Below are 20,117 nucleotides of genomic sequence, written 5' to 3'. Positions count from 1 at the left end.
ATTAAAAAAACGGTTTAAAAATTTTATTTAAATTTAATACCAATAATAATATAATTATTAATAATAATATCGACAATTTTTAAACATAAAAAAAGGGAGTTTATCTTTTAAATAACCTTTAAAACTTAAATTAATTTTTAAATAAATCTTAAGGTTTAAATAATTTTTTAAATAATCCTTAAAATTAAAATAAATTTTTAAATAATAACTTAAATAAAAATTTAACCACTTTTTATAAAAAATAATAAATTTATAAAATTATAAAATAATTACGTTTACTTTCGTCTTTTTTTCGTTACTTTATATAATTATGGTTTTAATTAATTTATTATATTAATTAATAACAATTTTATTATTTTTAACATTTAATAATTATAAACTTTTTATATAATATAATAATAATAATTTATATTTAATATTATTATACTTTATAATCATTTTTATAATTATTTATTCTTTTTATTAATTATTATACCATTATATTATAAATTTAACAATATTATAAAATATTTATATTATTATTTTATAAAATTTTTTATTAAACCGTTTATTAATATTTAATTAATTAATAAATAAATTATATTAAATATATTTTTAATATATTTTTAATATAATTATATATTTTAAATATTTATATAACATAATTTTATATTAACCCTTTTCTTTTTATTTATTATTAATTATATGGTTTATTAATTATTATTAAAGATTTTCCATTTTTTATTTATATTTAATTTAATATTTTTAAATAAACATTAAAAAATTATAATTTCTTTAATAACTTTATTTATAATTATTAATTTGGTTTTAATAATTAAAGTAATTATAAACGGTTATTATATTACCTTTTATATTATTAATCTATTAAATAATAAAATAATATAATTTTAAAATAAATATTTTATTTTATAATTATTAACGAATAACATATTTATTATTATAAATAATATTTTAAACTTTAAATCTTTATTTTTATATTTAATATAAAATTTTTATTTAATATATAAATATTAAATAATTTAATTAATTATTTTTAAATATTAAAATCTTAAATTATTAAAATAATAAAAAAGTTATAATATAACGTAAATTATTTTAAAATAAATCATTATAATTATATAAAGTATTAAATTAATCTTTTTTTAAAATTCTTTAATAATTTTTTTATCGATTATATTTTTATATTTTAATAACTTTATTATAACCATTAAAATCTTTAAAATATATAATAAATTAACGAAGTTAAATTTTTTAACCATTTTTTTAATATATGTTTTATAATTAAATATAATGGTTTTATTTTTTTTATCACATATTATTTTAATTTTAAAATATTAATTTATTAAATCTTAATTTTTTATTTTTTAAACGGTTTTTATTAAGTTAACCACCACATTAATTATCTTTTAATATATTTTATAATATATTATTAATATATTATTAATATAAATAAATATATATATTATTTTATTAAAAAAATAAAATAAATATAACTTTTTAATAAAAATTATTATTTTAATAATTGTTAAAGTTTTAATTACTTTTTTATATTATAAAATAAATGTATTTTTTAATTTATATAACGTTTTTTTTAATTACGCGCATTTATTTAATTATTTAAATTTATTAAATAATTATATATATATTAATTTATTATTTTTTTATAACGTATAAATAAAAGCGTTTTTAACATTATATTAATTAATTTTTAAATTAAATTATATTATAATAATTATTATAATTTTAAACGTTTTAATTATTAAAATAATTATATAAATATTATTTAAAATATTTTTATATTAAAAATTTCCTTTTATTACCACTTTAAATTTATATATTTTTAAATAATTATTAACGTTAAATTTATAAATAAATATTTATTTTATTAATATTAATATTAATTTAATTATATTAATATTAATAACTTTTTAAACGTTTTTATTAATTATAGTTTATATTTTACTTTTTATATTTTTTTTAAATTATTTGTTTAAAAGATAATTATTTAAATCTTTTTATTTTTTAAATTTTAACTTTAATAAAATTATTTTATAAATAATATTTTAATTAATTATTATTTATAATTTAAATATATATTTAATGTTTAATATAATTGTTATAATAATGTATATTATTTTATATTTATAATTTCTTTTATAAATTACTTTTTATTAATTAAATAAAAAAATCTTTAAAAAATCTTAAAAAAATTAAACTATTAATATAATTATTTTATTTTACTTATATTTTATAATAATTAAAATTATAATTAATAAAATTACATTTTTTACGTTATTATCTTTAAAAAGATTTTTATTTTTTAATTATTAATTTTATTTCGACATTATAAACCACTTTTTTTTATTATATTTCCGGTTAAGTTTTTTAATTAATATATCCACTTTTTAAAAAATAAAAAAATCCGGGGTTATTTTTGTAAATAATTAATTTACGGTAAATTTTAATAATTTCTTTACGTTTTTTTTTAAAAAATTATTAACGTTTTATAATATATTTTTTACCATTTTAAATTATTATTTTAACTTAAATATTTTTTTAAAAGTTATAATCTTTTATTATTAATTTATTATATTAACGTTTATTAATTTAAATATTATTTTAATTTATATTTTAATATAACGTAAATTATTATTTTTAACTTTTTTCTTCGGTTAACTTTTTAAAATATTTAATTTTAAATTTAATTTATTTTTTTTATTTTAAATTATATTAATTATAAAATTATAAATAAAAAATCTTTTATCCCATTTATTTAACTAATTTAAAATTATTTATAAAATATTATTTAATTTTTTTTATATTATATTAACATATATTAATTTTTTCTTAAATATATAAAATAATTATAATTTTTATTTTAATTTATAAAATAATTTTTTATTAAAATAAATATCTTTTATTAAAATAATTTTTTTTAATAAAGTATTTATATATAATATATATTAATAATTTTATAATTAATTAAATATTTTATATATATTTTTAATTAAACCTTTTTATTTTATTTATTTTTTATATTAATTACGTTTTTATTAAATAAATATATTTTATAATTATAAATATAAATATATTTTTAATATAATTTTAAATTAATTATTAATATTTTTATTACTTTTAAAAAATATTATTTAAAATATTAATAAAATTAACTTTTTAATATTTTTATTAATGATTTATAATTATTATATTAATTAAGGTTTTAATTTAATAAATAAGTTATAATTTTAACGCATTTTAATTATAATTTTTTTAATAAATTAACGTTTAATTGTATTTTAATAAATTTAATTTAAAACTTTTATTTTAATTTTTTTATATCGTTTATTAATTTTTTTATAAACGGTAACGGTAACTTTAAATTTAATCTTTTTTTATATGTTTATTAAATATATTAAATAATTTTTTATATATTAATTATTAAAATATTATTATTATATTTTAATTTATATACTTTTAATTTAAATTAATAGTTAATTTAATTATTTATTTAATTAATTTTCGATATAACATTTTTTTATATTTTATTAAAAATTATATAAATTATAGTAAATTTTAAATATTTATTTAATATAATTAATATTTATAATATTTTATTATATTTAATTAAAAAATCGAATAAATTTTAAGATATTTTTTAAAATAATTATAAAAAATAACGTTTTAATCTTTTTTTAAAAATAATATATTTAATTTATATTTTAATATATATTTTATATTTAATTATAAATTTCTTTTTAATTTTAATTTTTTTAATATTATATATAAAAACTTTTAAAATATTAAGTTTTAAATAATTTAATTTTAAATATTAAAACTTTTTTATATTTTTTTTTTTTAATAATAATGTATATAACCTTTTTAACGTAATTAATATAAAATAAATTATAAAATTAATTATATTATTATAAATTTTAAATATAATTAATATAAATATAAATGGTAAATAAATTTTAATAGGTTTATATTTAAAAAATAAAAGGTTAATATATTTAATTAATTTTTTAAATAATATATTTTTATTTTTTAATTTAAACTTTAAAATATAAGATTTATTATAATATTATATATTAACTTTTTTTTTAAAAATAATTTTTAAAATAATATTAATATAAAACCTTTTTATTACGATTATGTTAATAAAGGTTAAATCTTTAATATTAAATTTATTTAATTTGTTTAATATTTTTTTTAATATTTTAATGCCTTTTTTAAAGATAAAAAAAATTAAAGTTTTAACTTTTACCATTTTTCTTTTTTTAACCTTTTTTTAAATATTAAATTTTAAAAAAACTTTATTATTAATTAAATATATTATTTTATAAATATTTAAAATAATATTATTAATTAATAAATAACAATTAAATTAAATTATTATAAAATATATTTTATAAGTAAATTAATATTATATTTTTATTTAATTAATAATAATTATAATTATTAAATTATTTAAATAATTTTTTTATTTATTTAATTAACGTTTAAATTTATTATTTTTATTTAATTAACGATTTTTATAATTAAATTTACCTTTTTATTTAATATATTAATTTTTTAAAGTAATTTAATTTTTAAATACTTTTTATTTTAAAAATTAATAACGTTTTTTGATTTTTTTACATTTGTTTTTATTAAGTATTTTTTATAAGTTATAATTATTAATTTTTATAATAATAAATTAAAAAACTTTATAAATGTTAAAACATTAAATATAAATATTTATTAATTTATTTAAATAAAAGTAATTATATTTTTTATTTATTAAAATAAATGTATTAATTTAAGTTAATTTTAATAACGTATTTATTAAATATATTTTCGGTTTTATTAATAATTTTTAAAATAGTTTATTATTTTTAAAAATAGTTAAAAATTATAAAAAATATTTTTTAAGTAATTTTAACGTTTTTTTTATTTATTTTATAATTATAAATTCCTTGATTTAATAAATATTTTAATTAATAACTTAATAAATTTTAATTATTTTTAAGAAATTTAAAGTTATAACGTTTTTATTAACTTTTAAAATTTTATAAATATATACGTTTTTATATAAAATATATTATTTTTAATATTATTTATAAAATTTTATTTTATTAAAATAAGTTTATTATAAATGTTTTTAATAATCTTTTTTTAATTTTATAATAATTAATAAAATAATTAATTAAAAGTATTTTTTAATTATATAAATAATGTTAATTATTAAAATAAAATTATTAATGGTATATTTAAATATAATAAATAATAAAATTTTTTTTTTAATAATTTTTTAAATAAAATAAAATATTTAATTTATAATTGTAATAATAGTTATTTTTTTTATTTAAACGAAGGTATATTATTTTATAATTTTAATGTATAATTTATTAAAGTTTTTTTCGATAAATATAATAATTTATATATTAATAATTTTAATATTATTATTATTTTAAACTTTTTACATAATTTTTTTTTAAATTATTATTTTTTATTTTTTTATAAATTTTAATGTAAGAAATTTCGCTTTAATAATAAAAATAATAATAAAAATCTTTACGATAATAATAATGGGAGTTATGGTAATAATAATAATGGTGGTAATTAAAGTAATAATAATAATAACGGTTATTTTAAAAATATATTTATTTAAATTAATTTAATTTTAAATATTAAATTATATGGCATTTTATTTTATTATTATAATTTAATAAAAATAATCTTATTTAAAATTTAATTAAAAGGTAAAAATAATTAAATATATTTTAAATAAATCTTTATTATAAATATTTATTATAAAAAAGTTAAATAATTATTATAATAATTAAATAAAAAAATAAAAAGTAAAATAAAAGAAAAAAAATAAAATAAATATTTTTTTCTTATATTATTATATATTTAAATTATAAATTTAAATATAAACTTAAATTTATAATTATTAAAAGTTATAAAAATATATAATATATATAAATAATATAAATAAATAAAAAAAATTTATTTTTTTTAAAATAAAAATATACGTAATATATCTTTTATATATTTATTTTAATTATATAATAATTATAATTATTATATATATAATTATAATAATGGTTATATTATATATAACGCATGCGTCATATGTATCACGTGAGCCGTGTCGACGGTTACTTTTTATACGATATATTATCGTTTAAGTTTTTTTTTTTTTATTATTATTATTATTACGGTTACCGTTATTACGGTTAACGCGTTACGGTTAATGCGTTACGACCGGTATTACGATTAATATTAATTATTTTTAACATTTTTAAAAAGTTTAAAACGCGTGGATTTAATCGGTAAATTTAATAAAAAAGTTAATACGATTATTTAATTAATTATTATTTATTTTACGCGTATTAATGTTATTATTTTTAATAATATTTTTAATAATGTTTTTTTATATAATAAGTTAATTGTTTATTAAGCGTTCGCTTATAATAACTTTAAACTAAAGTTTCGATGTTTTTTTAAAGGGTTTATACGGGTTATGATTGGCTAAAGAGTGGTGTGGTTATAAGGGGTACATCTCCCCGAACTAAACATCGAAGAATTTAGTCTAAGGTTATTTGAGATAACGTTTAATTGCAAAAATACCATTTAATACCAATACTATTGGTAAATGTAGCTACCGTCTTTCTTTCGTACTAAAATGCGCAACTATTCAGACAATTAGACCGTGAATATACGGTATCAATACGGTCCTAGGATCCTATATACTGACGCTAATGTACTTCCTATCTTTATGTAACCTTAGATCAAACTATTAACTTGGAAGTCGCGACGCAATCACTTACGAGATAATATGGAGATACTTATCTCTTAGCTTTTTTTCTTCTAACACATCGGAGTCATCCGATGAACACTCACCTACTCAGAGGATGGCCTACTTAAATCAGTACGACAACACCAAGTTTCGTTTATTCGTAAACTTGGTAAGGGTAACTGCAGGACATCTCAGTCGGCCGATCTGCTGAAAAACTTCTGGAGTCAGAATCGGAATTGAAGGACTACTACATACCGCAACAGTAAGCCGATTACAATCAAAATCAAAATGGCCTCAGAAAAACCAACAGGTCAACAGACTATTACCACTTCTGGTATTCGCGATGTGGAAGCGGTGGAACTAAATATCAAAGATGAGGCTGGAGCCTTGGCTGCAAGAGCGTTAACGAGCGATTCCGTGGACAAGGAAACCTCTCGAAAAGTTCGACGAAAGATTGACATTCGCATCTTACCTTTCCTTTGCGTTACCTACGCTTTGATGTTCATCGACAAGACCTCCTTAGGCTACTCTTCGGTGTATGGTATCATACCCGATAATAAACTACAAGGCCAGGATTACTCTTGGGCCAGTTCTATCTTCTACTTCGGTATAGCTTTACTGGCGCCTACACAGATCACGGACGCTAATAATAACAGGATATCTTGTCGCCGAATACCCCGGAATCGCAATCATTCAGAGGTTCCCAGTAGCCAAATTCCTCGGAGTTAACATAGTACTATGGGGTACTATCCTCATGACAACAGCAGCATGTTCATCCTTTGCCAGCCTCGCTACCGTACGATTCTTCTTGGGAGTAGTCGAGGCGACGGTTTCACCCGGCTTCGTCGCCGTCACTGGAATGTGGTGGAGTAGGCAAGAGCAAGCAGGCCGATCGGCCCTCTGGATCTCTTTCCTTGGGGTTGGCAATTTTGTCGGAACACTCCTAGCCTATGGCATCGGCCACATGCAAGGATCTCTGTCTACTTGGTATGGGATTTCACCCACTTCCGTATATCCTAAGAGGAATTCCGCCCAGGCAGCATTCTTGCTCTTATATCAAAACTAATGTTTGCCTTATTGTAGTTATTGATGCTAACTCTACTCTAGGAAGTACATCTATCTTATTCTAGGGAGCCTTACCATCGTATGGGGTGTGGTCTTCACGCTTTTCGTACCCGATAGCCCAGCAAGTGTCCAATGGTTGGACGAGGACGAAAAAGTCATCGCCATTCAACGAGTAATCGAAAATAAGACCGGCACCAAATCTCGCCGTATCGTCAGCAACCAGGTCATAGAGGCGATTACTGACCCTAAAGTAATTGTCTTAGGTTTGATATCCTTCGTCAATGCCATTGCGTCTGGTGGGCTAAGCTTTGGCTCCCTTATAATCTCCGGCTTGGGATTTGATCCACTACAAACCACCCTGTTGAACCTACCCGGTTCCGCAGTCCAACTTATAGCGCAACTCGGCTCTGGAGTTATCACTTCTTACATTAGTGGTTTTCGTCTACACATTGGATCTCTGGCTATGATTCCGCCGGTATGTGCAATTCTACATCATGACGACAGGACGTTAAACTAACCATGTATAAGATCATAGGAACAGTCTTAATCAATCAACTCCAGCCAACGAACAAATGGGGACGTCTTGTAGGAGCATGGTTATTGGTAAGTACCGCGACCTTCAGCCTACGAATATTTAAATGCGGGGCTACGTGCCCGATCCAAACTCGGATCTTATAAATAGATCTTCTTATGCGTTCGTTTCTAATTTCTATAAAAAAAATTAGGGCTCTTATCTCGTGGGGTTTATGATAATTCTTGGCCTACTCGCAACCAACATCGCAGGTAGCACTAAGAGATCCGTAGCCTCAGGCTGGGTATTCGTCTGCTACTGCATTGGTCAAATCGCCGGGCCGCAGTTCTTCGTGAGCAAGGAAGCCCCTGCCTACCGTGGTGGTATTGTAGCCATGCTCTGCGGCTTCATCCTGAATCTGGTCCTGAATCAAGTTCTGCGTTTACTCTACGTACTCGAAAACAAGAAACGAAATAAGATGTTAGAGGGCAAATCAGAGGATGAGCTTGATGCGATGGAAAAGGAAAGTAATCTACAGGGTTTCGAAGACGTCTCTGATAAAAACAACGTAAGTCTTCCCTGAGCCTAGGCAAGACGATCAGAATTCTAACACCAAGCAGGCTATGTTTCGTTACACGTTATAGTCAATCACCTAGTCCCCGAACCTATATTACATAGTCAGGATCTGTGTTAGCCTACTCTACTACTGGAGCCAAAGTATGTAGCTGTTGCATTTCTCCTCGACTACGTGTAATTAACTCGCATCAAACGTTCGCGTCTTTAGCAGTCTCTTGCTGCTGCATAGAGACTCTGGGTTTCTCTTCTATGCTGTGTGCATCCGTAATGCCGAGCATTTGTCCACCCTTCTCTACGTGATTCTGCCCGCCGAACAACGCGTCGATTTCCTCTAGTGGAATTTTCATCGTCTCGGGGATGCAGAACCATACGAAGACAGCCAAAAGGAAGTTTGCTGCCATGAAGAAGAATAAACATTTTAAACCTTCCCGAGCAAGGAAAATAGGAAAGAATTGTTGGAAGATGGTGTTGGCAACATTCTGCATTTGGGAGCACATTCCGACCGCCTGTGCCCTAACGTTCATACTGAACACCTCCGACGTCCATATCCATGTCGTTGCTCCCCACGAAGGTTTGTAGAAGAATATGAAAAGGAATAGGAGGAAGACTATGGCTATACCAACAGGTTCCGTCTTTGTAGCTGTGCCTGTGGCTCCGACAACATCGGGTGTCGTCATACCGATAATAGGAACAATTAACATGCAAATTCCCATTCCGATCGCACCCACGATAAACAGCCATCGCCGGCCGAATCTATCCGCGGTCCAGACGGCATTGAGGGTAAATAGTATACCACATGTTGCATTTAAGGCGTTAATCAAGTTTATCGTCTGCGTCGAAGGCCAGATCGTCTTGTATATCGCGCTCGAGTACGAGTTTAACGTGCCCTGGCCGGAAAGCTGCTGTCCGACGTTCAGGATGAAGGCAAGATAAAGCCTCTTGCGTACGGACGGGTCCTTGAAAAGAGCCAGGTATGAGCCACTCGCAGCTTCCTTCTCAAACTCAATGGCTTCGCGTATACTCAAGACTTCGAATTCGACGTCCTGCTCCGTCTCCCGGATCTTGCGCAGTGCCTTTTTGGCCTCCTCGACGTTGTTGTGGCGCTTGATCCACCAGCGCGGAGACTCGGGTTGGAAGGGCAGGAGCACGATGATGATGATTGGTACTAGGATCTGGAAGATGACGACCATGCGCCAGTCCCAGTGGCCGAGCTTCTCTTTGTTCGCGTTGCACGCGTATGCGATCCAGTACGCGATGAAGGACCCTACGCTGTAGAACATCTGCCAGAACGCCATGATCTGCCCGCGGATCTCCGGGGGCGAGACTTCGCCGATGTAGATGGGCCCGGCGGCTGGTGGGGTGTTAGTCCAAGCATGTATGTGTATGTGGGTGGATTTTACGCACTGAGAGCCATGCCCTGCCCGATACCGATCAGCACGCGGCCGCCAATAAAGCACCCGAGATTATGCCACGGGGCGAATGCTTGCATGAATGTAGCGGCGATGGTCAGTATACATCCTATACCCATACCGACTCGTCGACCGAAATAGTCCGCCTGGATACTTGTTAGCGTTGGCACATATACAGCTTGAATTAGACGCTGATGTATAAGGGGACGTACAACTGGACCGCCGAAGAACCAACCCGCAACGATAGCGCCGATAGTATAGGCCGTATTAATCAGGCCTATCAGGTTCGCGTCTCTCGTCTTTAAGCCGGACGTGTTAGCTTAACTTCAGATGTCAGTCTATCGTATAGGGATCCTTACAGTATCAAGGTTGAACCACTCAAGCCAATTGTCGGAGCCCTGCGCCGCGTTGAAGACTGAGGCGTCGTAGCCGTACAGGACCATGCACATGGCCGCCACGAGGGCGATGTACCTACTCAGTCTTAGTTTTGTATTCCTCGTTGATTGGTTACGAACCCAGAAACTCACCAGTTGTAAAGCCTCTTCGAGCTCACCATCTTGACGCTGGTGCTAGCAAAGGCGTTCTTCTTCTTACGTGTCTCTGCTCTTGCCCTCACGATACCTCTGGATAATGAGGCTGTGGTAAAGGGGGAGAGTTGACAAATAGCAAAATATATATTTAGGAGAGCAATTAGTCTTTATATACATACGTATAAACCCAATGGTCGAGGTTCGATCAGCGGAGAACAGCCAACCCACCAGATTCCACGTACGCAAGCCAGGGTCTCCCTCTCGCCTGCAGGCCCGTCTCCTCTTTTCCGTCGGCGATACTCAGCAGGATAGATTCGCTAAGCAGCACCTCGCTCATTCAGCTGAACGCAGTGGGGAAACCTCGCCCAAGTGACCAGATCGCATCCACCAATCGTAGATTCTATCCGCCACTAATTCTTTCGTTCTTTTATACAGCTAGCAGCGAGCTCCCCCAGGCCGTGGGGCTGGGGTAGCGGCTACTACCCCAGACCCATGGCCGGGGTGGTTGCAACTAGTATGGGGAACATTGTCCAATGCTGAAAATTCCACCACTCACAATTTTTCCGTGTGCGGCGGCCGCAACCCTGTTATCGCTAGCTCCCCTGCGGTAAAGGCTTGATTGAGATTGGCATTGTTCCTCGGTTCGCGCCGGAAGAGGTGGAATCTACCTAGTATTCTATATAGTCGGATTAGATCGGTGCTCTATAATGAGTATACTTGTTGTGGTGTTAGAATTTATAGTATTTGTTGATAGTCAGGCAAGGTCCCAAACAAAATGAATTAGTGGTTCGTTAATTATGCCTTAGTTCAAAGCTATTATTACAGTGACCTCTTATATGGCCTGCATAATTCGAATATTTTAGCTTCATTATGTCTTTTACATGGTATATCAAGAAGGCTTCTTATCAGATGGTGTATAAAAGAATATACTGTATTGATTTTACATTGACAGAAAGTTGATTGACACTTAATCGCCCAGTACGACCAATACCGATACCAATACCAATGAGCAATGCTATAAATAAAAAGGAAACGCGGATTGCCTATCATTCATTCAAACATTCCGTCATCTGTCCGAACAGTTACATCTAAACGCCAAAATAAAAAAGAAGCAATGGTATCTACCGACGAATATTTCCCACACATATACCTTCCCATAATGGCATAAAAGCTTCAAGGTAATCCTCCCAACCTATGTGGAAATGGCAATGCAAGAAACAAGAAAGAAACTCCCGTCTAACCCTGCATAACTTATGACTGCCCGCCCCAGTGGAAACCCTGATTCCCGTTGCCCATGATATTCGGATACGCCATTCCCATGTTCAAGTACGTGTCTATATCTGTCATTCCTTCGTTCTCCAGAACGTCCATAAGCTCGATTTGTTGCTGTTGGCTTAAGCTCCCCTGCCGCTCCGGTGGGAGCCCGTTGGAAAACGGCATATTGCCCATGTTAATATCACCAAGGCCGTTTGCGCTGGAATCGCTCCAGAAGTTACTACCTAATCCGTTGCCGAAGGCGTATGGTGAGATGAACGGCGGCGGGGGATTGAACCAATCTGTAACTGTAGTTGGCTGAGGCAGAGGTCGTTGACCTTGTAGTTGATGGTGTGGTAAAGGGGGGGGGATAGTAAAAGCTGGCGGGGCTGTACGCGATTGCGGGGGAGGCACCGTATTAGGCGTCGCAATATCAGAGGGGGTCTGAGCTAGACTCGAAGTCGAGAGCATCGGTGTGGCAGGAAGTGGTGTTCCCATAGCTGAAGGAGTAGCAGTGCTTGTAGATACAGATTCCGGGGAAGTCGGGATATGTTGTGCGGGGGATGAGAATGGCGGCGACACTGTTGTATCACTATCTGGTGGGCTGTGCTCTTCCATGAGCGTCAAGTCTCCCTGAGTGAAGTCGGGAGGGAAGTAACTGAAACGACGTCCGGTATGGTCACTAGAGGCCGGGTTTAGGAAGATCGAATTCGATCTGAACGTGGGGTGTGTGATGTAGTTATTCTCAACCCCGTAATTATTCATCTCTTCTGGACCGGAGCCAAAAACGTAGCCAAATTGTGGTGGGTTGAAAGGAGAAACACCAACATTGGATACGTTTGTCCCGCTTGAAATGTCAGACGCAGAAGGTGAGTTCGTATCCGTTTGAGACGGTGGGGTATTAAAGGCACTTGAGTTCGACTGGGTTGGCGTTTCGTTCGAATCGTAACTTTGAAGGCATGCTTTCGTAAAAGTAGAGTATAATTGAGATGCTGCGGCGGTTCCTGGCCATCTTTCAACGCACTGGTCAATTATATCCAGCGATATATTGACTAGTTCCTGTACATCGTCGCGGGCGTGCAACGCTCGAACTTCGGGGTAGGTAACAGTCCATAAAATAGTGTTGAGAGACATGTAAAGGGTCAGTATAAAAACCCATGTAATATCGACGGCCGCTGCCATCATCTGTTTACTGGAGATTTGGATAACAAATGCAGCGGAATCGAAGCACTTCTTGGCCGAACGCACGGACGGCTTCGGCACTTGGGGAGACGGTCGATGAAGTGTCATTATCATAACATGAAATCGCCCTGAAAACCTATAATTGTTTTAATGAGACTACTAGAACTTGATTTGGACGCTGGGATCGAATACGTACCAGGGCTTGCACCATGCTGGGTTTTCGGGAGATTCCTTAAGCCACTGATCCATCTTGGCCTCCATTCCCCCGAACCACGGATGGCGGTCGTCCTTAGGCTCCAGGTACTTCTTTTCGTACAAGATCCGTCGGATTTCAGACTGGAGTTGTCGCATCTTGCAGAAGTGTATAGCAACTAGTTTCTTCTCGTCCGGAGGTCCGGGGATAATTCCGTCTTCGCGGATATTTGCGTCGCTTACGGTCTCAAAGAACCTTACATCATTTATATCATCGCTTTTAGCAAACCCGTTCGGACGGCCCATAACGTGGGCCATGCCGAGTTCTAGGTTGCTAACTATCCAACTTAGTCGTCGCCGCATGTCCAGGGTCAGCGGGTCACTAACGCCTAGGGAAATGGTCTTCTCGTCAGCTAAGCCTAGTTGCTGACAGATCCTCGTTGCTAAGCCGACGACGTAGTAAACAGCAGTTCGGGTGGGTGTCAGCATTGAATATTGACCGATCAAGACGAGGCATTGAAGAGTCTTGAGATCCTTGGGCCGGACGACATCTTCAAAGTATTTCATTGCAGCTTGATAATAGCTATCAGCAAGTCCTGCATATGTCGTGTCTAATTTCTGCATGCTCGTCGCCATGACTAATCGCACAACAAAGTTTTGGTATGGATCTGTGCTCCCGGCGTAAACGTCTTCAACCGTCCTCTCTAGTACCTTCTCGTGAAGAGTTGGAGTAAATACTTGAGCTAGAGTGGGCGGTTAGCCTAGGCCTTCTCTGCTGCTTAAGGGGCACGAGTGAATAACTCACCCCGTTGATGGAAAACCTCTACCAATCTATCAGCGATACCTCTACTCGGGAGGTTCTGCGCCGGAACGCCACTGATAACGGGATAGCTTTTCTTTCTTGACGACATTGGGGGCGGCATGGTGAAGGATTGTGACCGCGCCCCTGAAAAACTCGCGCCGGGCGCCGCGGTTTGGCGGCGGTCCCGTAAATCTGGTATCAGCTCTGATATACGCTTCGAGTCGGTGTACCGTTTAGCCTCCTCCATAAGTATACGCGTCATGGCAATACCACTAGAGGGGCCGAGATACCGCGGGGTCTCATCAGTTTCGTTCAGGCGGACTAAACCACCTGGCCGGATGAAATCTTCGTGGTTTTTAGGGAAGTCATCATCGTCAGTATACTGGCCAAGTTCGGCCTCAAGCTGCCTAACTTTCTCTTGGAGTTTGACAACATAATATCGGCTAATCCTCTTTCCTTTTGTCGTATCAAAGTACTCGCAGGCAGAGCCGGACCTCTCGCAAGGCAAACAACGAGGCAGCGTGGGGTCACAACGTGTTTTTCTCTAAGAAACGGCCAAGTCAACTTAAACAGTCTCGAAAGAGAGGAAGCCCGAAATCTCTTTTACCGGAGCATGGATGGGGTAGGTAAGCACTCACCTGGCGACACCGACAGCAAGCTGTTAGCGTATGCGCAATGCGGTGCGAGGCTTCGCCGTCGCCGTTCTCTTCTGTCTTGACGGGTTTCTTCTGTTGCCATTGTTGCGGCGGTCTCGAAGTATGGGACGTAAACCCTTGGACCTGACGAAAGACATTTGAGGCATCCATGGGCGACTCTAGTATAGGTTCGTGTTGTTTCTGATCGCTCCTGTTGTGGGATAGAGCCTTGGGCTTTTTGCTCTGGCCCCCAGGCACGTGGGGGAGATCAATCGTTGGTCGCACGCAACTTCGAGGACTCGAAGCGTCGGGAATGAAAGCGGGGCGAACGAATTGAACAAAGCGATTATATTGCTGCTGTTGCTGCTGCTGCTGCAGTTGAAGTTTTACTTTATCATGATTTCGATTTTTGGAGACGCCGCCGCAGAATGCTTCGTAAATGTGGCTGTAGAAGGGAGAGTCGTCGCCGTCGAGCTTGTAATATCCGTTCTCAGTTTGAGAACACATTCTTACGTATCCGTACTTATCGTACGAAATGCGTTGTGCATATACATGTATATCTCGTATCTACTTAGCGTCAACTACTTGAATATTAGCTTACTTGATAGGCTAACAATAATGTACTGTCAGATTGAGAATACCTGATAAGATAGTACCCAGCCACTAACTTGTAGCTACAAGGCTAACAAGAGGGGAGCGACCGTAGAACCGTAGAACCGTAGAACGCGGACTACGTATAATGGAGTACCGATTGGCCCCGCGAGTATAGAAGGTGCGCACCTAAGGTATACATCAATGTAATTTTACTTACTATAGGAGGTATGTAACTGGTTGAAATGTAGCAACTTCCATGAATCAATTTCATGGGAATTAAACTCTACATAACTTAGTCCCCATGATACAGTCAACCTTAACTACCTACCTAACACATAGTTAGCCCATTCAGTAGCCAAATCGTCCGAATCACCCGACTCCTAAAGTTTCTCCTGTCATCCGTTTCGTTTCACCTTTTTATTCCTTTATCGGCTTCACGTCGGGCTCGGTCAATGGCTGGTCGATGGAGTATTGATGAACACTATCGACGGCTACGATTCCGTTTCGTTCGTTCGTGCATCTCATCTCGCTTTACAATATAAACTTGGTTTCTATAAGATCCCGGCCGCTACGACTTTGACTTACACGCATGCGGCAAAAGTGCCTACATAGTAGGATTTCTTCCTGGTACAACTGCAAGAATCCGTTTCTATTCTTGGAAACCCTTCCTCTGCTTTTACTAGGCACATTTCCCAATCGAGGTTATCCTGGAACAGTAGCATCGGTTTTAAGGGAGTCAATAATGTGCTTACCGACGATGATTGATGTAACCGGACTTCTCTAATTTTTTTCTTCCTACACCCGACCAACGGTCTGGTACTACCTATTCATGCATCTATGAGACAGCCGTGCCAGAATCGAGAAAATATTTGAATTATTATGCAGGCTGCCATGGCGCCTCGCGAGGCAATCACGTCACTGGTCTGCAAAGCATACCTCCAATAGCTGCGCCACCAGCTATATTCAGCAAGAATATACGAAGTAGCCTTACTGCGATGTCTCTTGCACGCGAGAGGAGGGCGCGGGGAAGTCGGGTGTTCTGATACTAACTATCGGTCCTGGATGAGGCGCAAGAGAACGAAGGAGCAGACATGATCTCATTCTCGGGCGGTTTCCCGCATGGTATCTACTAGAATGCCTCGTGGTTACAAGGCTAATACAAATTGTTGAGGGGCGAGCTGGGTTGAAATTCCTCCTCCTGACGCAGGGAGTTCCCGCTACGACGGAAACCCATGTAGTTTGGCACGCGATACATGAGCAAGCCATATAATTTGTGTAAGGCATATGTACTCCTCGTCCGGCATCGACATGATCCCAGTTCCACGGGAAAGCGGATGTTTTGCGACAGAAATAGCAAAAGTTCAAACAAATATCTTTGGGCTCCTTTGACGTACCAAAGAAAGAAAGGGACCCCGCGAATCGTTGACGATTAGATCCTAAGCCGCACCAAGCTTCCAGGAGGAGCCGCCAAACCATGGGTTATGCAATGATACAATGATTCTTAAATTGTAAATCGGCGGAAACCCCCACAGTTTGTGGTACACATACCACCACATCCTCTCCCAATTTTCTATGGTACCTAGTGGTGACGGTCTAGCCCATCCAGGCTCCTTGTACAGAGGTTGTTTAATAGTACACTAACTACAAGGTAGCTATTTCTCTAGACGTATTACTAACGCCACTAAAAGAGTAATAAGCCTCCTCGCTCGACTCGTGGGCAACTTGAGCCCCAAGGCTCTGAAGGCGGTATATCCACGTGCAAAGCTTAGAATCTTCAATTCTTACTACCGCCACTATTACTTTCAATGGTCCATAACATCATTCCCAGACAGCAATAACTCTTCGTCAGCGGGATAAGAAGTTAAATTTAACGACTCCTACGCCACATGTCGCCCGCTGCCAATAATACGTACATATATCAATTAATCTAAATCCGCCAATCTACCCACGTAGCTATCACGACTGTGGAAACGATCTCCACTTGAATTGACGCTATTTCATACTATTAAAAAACCCCGAAGACCCTGGACGTCAGGGACCACAACCGGGAAGCTATACACGCCTAAGCTCTCGCTTGAAGACGGGCACTATGCCGCGATCAAGTTTCTCGGATAACCCGTTATTACGGGTGTCACGACCAGTGTCAGCTTGCTCTAGATGTCAGTACTATCGCATCATATGTAGAACCTACGCATAGTTAAAGAACGTCAAGACTAAGATATCAATAGGTCGAAGTGCTAAAGTCAAGGTAGTCTAGCCGTCGTTCAATATATTAATCTCGGTGCTGATGACGATATTACCAGTGTGATGGGAAATTGCCGGCGTGTACTGCCTGCGAGAAGGCTGGCCGAGAGAAAGAATGCTCGGCTGCCAACGATCAATTCGCTAGGGGCAAGGAACGAAGGTAAGGAATCTCGGCTCAGCTTTATTTATAGGCGCCCTTATCATTCTACTAACACGGCTTGCTCAGCTACGTCGCTGCGCTCGAACTCCGCATAGAGAAGCTAGAAAAGCGACTTGCGTACGCTCGATCAAGAAAGGCGTCTGTCGCTCAGCATGAGTCCGAGGTATCACCAGCGCAGCCGGAGCCTGACCGGAAAGATTCGCTTGCTCTCATTAAAGCGGCTATATACCGTAAAGCTGCTAGGAAACGAGAAATGTCCGATGTCAATTCGTTGATGTCTGACTTTGGCTACTTGTAAGTCGCTTTGCTGCCGAGTATTGGGTTATACCGGCGGTGTATTAATAATGAATGGCAAGGTCGATCAATGCTACGACAAGGGATTTCGAACCCACGATGAGCAACATGACATTTGCACGCCTCGTGTTGGCCGCCGCTTCTAACGACCCGCTTCCAAACGTCGTGGACTTAACTCTGCCTCCTAAGCAGGACGCCGTTGCTCTTGTTCAATATTACATGACAAATATATACTCCTTGTTTCCTGCATTCCCTGAAACAACACTTTACACCATTCTTGAGCAAATGTACTCGTTTCAGGAGCGAGCAATCAAAGATGTTGACTATTGGCTCGTATATATGGTGCTAGCCGTTGGGTCCGCCGCCCAGAGCCAAACGAAGAACGATAATTACTATCGTAATGGACTACGCTTTGTGGCTCAAGCCTTGCAACACGCAGACAGGGCGTTGATGCCAGGCTACACAACACAGATTCAATCTTTGATTCTACTCACTCAATACTCTATGCTAGATCCGGCTCATTTCGATAGCTGGCACTTGATCGGCTTCACCTCCAGAGCAGTAATCGACCTGGGATTTCACCAGGATCCCCCGCCGGAACAGCTCTCAGACAAAGCCGTGCTGGATATGAGGCGGAAGACCTTCTACTGCGTTTATTCATTAGATAGGTATGCAATTCTACCCCTTTTTGTGGTATAAGAGATGCTAACTCTTTGGGTAAGATCTATCAGTATGGTCCATGCGCGCGCCTTCTCTTTCACTGACGCATCAACAAACGTTGGCTGGCCTCGGCCTTCATCATTCAGCCGCCGAGCATCCATCACTGGCAAAATTCTTTCGGGTTCTGAGCCTGCATTCCTGCTCTTCCAACTACGACGAGCCCAGTCCCATTGGTACCAGGCGCTTTTCCAAGCAGAGCCAACCCCATTACACAATGCATCCTCATTCATCTGGCAAATGTGTCAAGATATGAGAGAATGGGCCGAGACGCTTCCTACCACCCTACCAATCGGCATGAGGGAGTTATTCGACCTTGAGCTGCGATACAGTTTCGTCTATTGCATAGCGCCATCAGCTAGAGCACCTCACATGACCGATTATGGCCGGCTACTCATCTTCGAGCACACCATCGCGTACCTCGACCGCATATACGACGTATCGCACCGCGAGATGAAAACCGCCTTTTATACATACCACGACGCCCTGCGCGTCTTCTTCATGGCAAGCCAGTTTATCGCCGTCCTCCGCGACGCGGAAGACCTGCTCCTCGCAGGCGTCACTCCGCCGATGCCCTTCGTCGAGGTCGGCAAACCGCAGCCGCCCCCTCTACCCTCGCGCCCCGGCGGCCCCGGCGTAGACAATGTCGAGAGAAGCTTGGCGTGCATAGAGAAGACCACACGCACGCTCGGGAAGTACGGCGAGCGCTGGGAGACGTCCGTGGCCCTGAAGCAGAGCTTCGAGATGATCTCGGGCGAATTGGTAGACCGCCTGCGCGTGAGAAAGCATATAAAGCAACGTTCGACGCCGCCCCAGAACGTGTCGGCACCGCCGATGGGTAGGGAGATGAAGTGGGTGGGTGTTGATGTCGAGGCTCTGATGAGGGGGAGTTCGGGAGGGTCGAGGGGAGCTAAGTTTGAGTAGTGTAAAGGAACCTTGGTTTCCTCGGAATATAAAACGACCTCAGCGGTATGGAGATACTATTAGTCTGTCGAGGCATGTTTGCATGGAAGGGCGTTGAGACGGTCCGTAATTAGCATGGTGTCTGGCTTCGGGCATTCTATTATTATAGGAACGGGAGGGAAGAGGATATTCGGCATTAGGCATTTATGATTTATAGTACTATTTAAGTCTTCTTCCTCTCGCCCATATCATGGTCCAGCACGGA

At 35.2% G+C, this 20,117-nt stretch overlaps 4 protein-coding genes across 4 annotated transcripts; 2 read left to right on the top strand and 2 right to left on the bottom strand.

Annotated features, from left to right (window-relative positions):
* Positions 1 to 6,658: 6,658 nt before the first annotated feature.
* F5Y00DRAFT_156862 (MFS general substrate transporter) lies at positions 6,659 to 9,064 on the top strand. The gene is made up of 6 exons (XM_048004635.1): positions 6,659 to 7,391; positions 7,441 to 7,771; positions 7,892 to 8,324; positions 8,378 to 8,452; positions 8,575 to 8,928; positions 8,981 to 9,064. Exons 1-6 carry the CDS (start codon positions 7,073 to 7,075, stop codon positions 9,002 to 9,004), a joined length of 1,536 nt encoding a protein of 511 aa, XP_047868863.1. The 5' UTR covers positions 6,659 to 7,072; the 3' UTR covers positions 9,005 to 9,064.
* A 60-nt stretch (positions 9,065 to 9,124) lies between these two features.
* On the bottom strand, positions 9,125 to 10,901 carry F5Y00DRAFT_251063 (general substrate transporter; the record flags this gene model as incomplete). Its single annotated transcript, XM_048009796.1, has 5 exons — positions 9,125 to 10,287; positions 10,341 to 10,491; positions 10,558 to 10,644; positions 10,705 to 10,816; positions 10,873 to 10,901. The coding sequence occupies 5 exons, from the start codon at positions 10,899 to 10,901 to the stop codon at positions 9,125 to 9,127; spliced, it is 1,542 nt and encodes a 513-aa protein (XP_047868862.1).
* Positions 10,902 to 12,126: 1,225 nt separating this feature from the next.
* Positions 12,127 to 15,447, bottom strand: F5Y00DRAFT_258188 (fungal-specific transcription factor domain-containing protein; the record flags this gene model as incomplete). Its single annotated transcript, XM_048010665.1, has 4 exons — positions 12,127 to 13,447; positions 13,508 to 14,246; positions 14,309 to 14,849; positions 14,944 to 15,447. 4 exons carry the CDS (start codon positions 15,445 to 15,447, stop codon positions 12,127 to 12,129), a joined length of 3,105 nt encoding a protein of 1,034 aa, XP_047868861.1.
* Positions 15,448 to 17,317: 1,870 nt separating this feature from the next.
* On the top strand, positions 17,318 to 19,974 carry F5Y00DRAFT_156783 (fungal-specific transcription factor domain-containing protein). Its single transcript, XM_048004633.1, has 6 exons — positions 17,318 to 17,693; positions 17,763 to 17,782; positions 17,838 to 17,938; positions 18,005 to 18,232; positions 18,295 to 18,900; positions 18,955 to 19,974. Exons 1-6 carry the CDS (start codon positions 17,624 to 17,626, stop codon positions 19,871 to 19,873), a joined length of 1,944 nt encoding a protein of 647 aa, XP_047868860.1. The 5' UTR covers positions 17,318 to 17,623; the 3' UTR covers positions 19,874 to 19,974.
* Positions 19,975 to 20,117: the final 143 nt, after the last annotated feature.

The sequence above is a fragment of the Daldinia vernicosa genome (genome assembly GCF_022497035.1).
Source record: "Daldinia vernicosa strain CBS 139.73 unplaced genomic scaffold F5Y00scaffold_5, whole genome shotgun sequence".
NCBI classification, from domain to species: domain Eukaryota; kingdom Fungi; phylum Ascomycota; class Sordariomycetes; order Xylariales; family Hypoxylaceae; genus Daldinia; species Daldinia vernicosa.
The sequence above is the reverse complement of the archived record's forward strand: the minus strand, read 5'-3'. Positions and strand labels throughout refer to the sequence as shown.

Excerpts from the sequence above, each read along its gene's own strand:
- F5Y00DRAFT_156783 (XM_048004633.1), top strand. The coding sequence starts at position 17,624 with ATGCCGCGATCAAGTTTCTCGGATAACCCGTTATTACGGGTGTCACGA. Across the intron at positions 17,694-17,762 it reads AGTGTCAGCTTGCTCTAGAT|GTCGAAGTGCTAAAGTCAAG; the intron begins GTCAGTACTATC and ends AGATATCAATAG. Across the intron at positions 17,939-18,004 it reads GCTAGGGGCAAGGAACGAAG|CTACGTCGCTGCGCTCGAAC; the intron begins GTAAGGAATCTC and ends CGGCTTGCTCAG.
- F5Y00DRAFT_156862 (XM_048004635.1), top strand. The coding sequence starts at position 7,073 with ATGGCCTCAGAAAAACCAACAGGTCAACAGACTATTACCACTTCTGGT. Across the intron at positions 7,772-7,891 it reads CAAGGATCTCTGTCTACTTG|GAAGTACATCTATCTTATTC; the intron begins GTATGGGATTTC and ends ACTCTACTCTAG. Across the intron at positions 8,453-8,574 it reads TTGTAGGAGCATGGTTATTG|GGCTCTTATCTCGTGGGGTT; the intron begins GTAAGTACCGCG and ends AAAAAAAATTAG.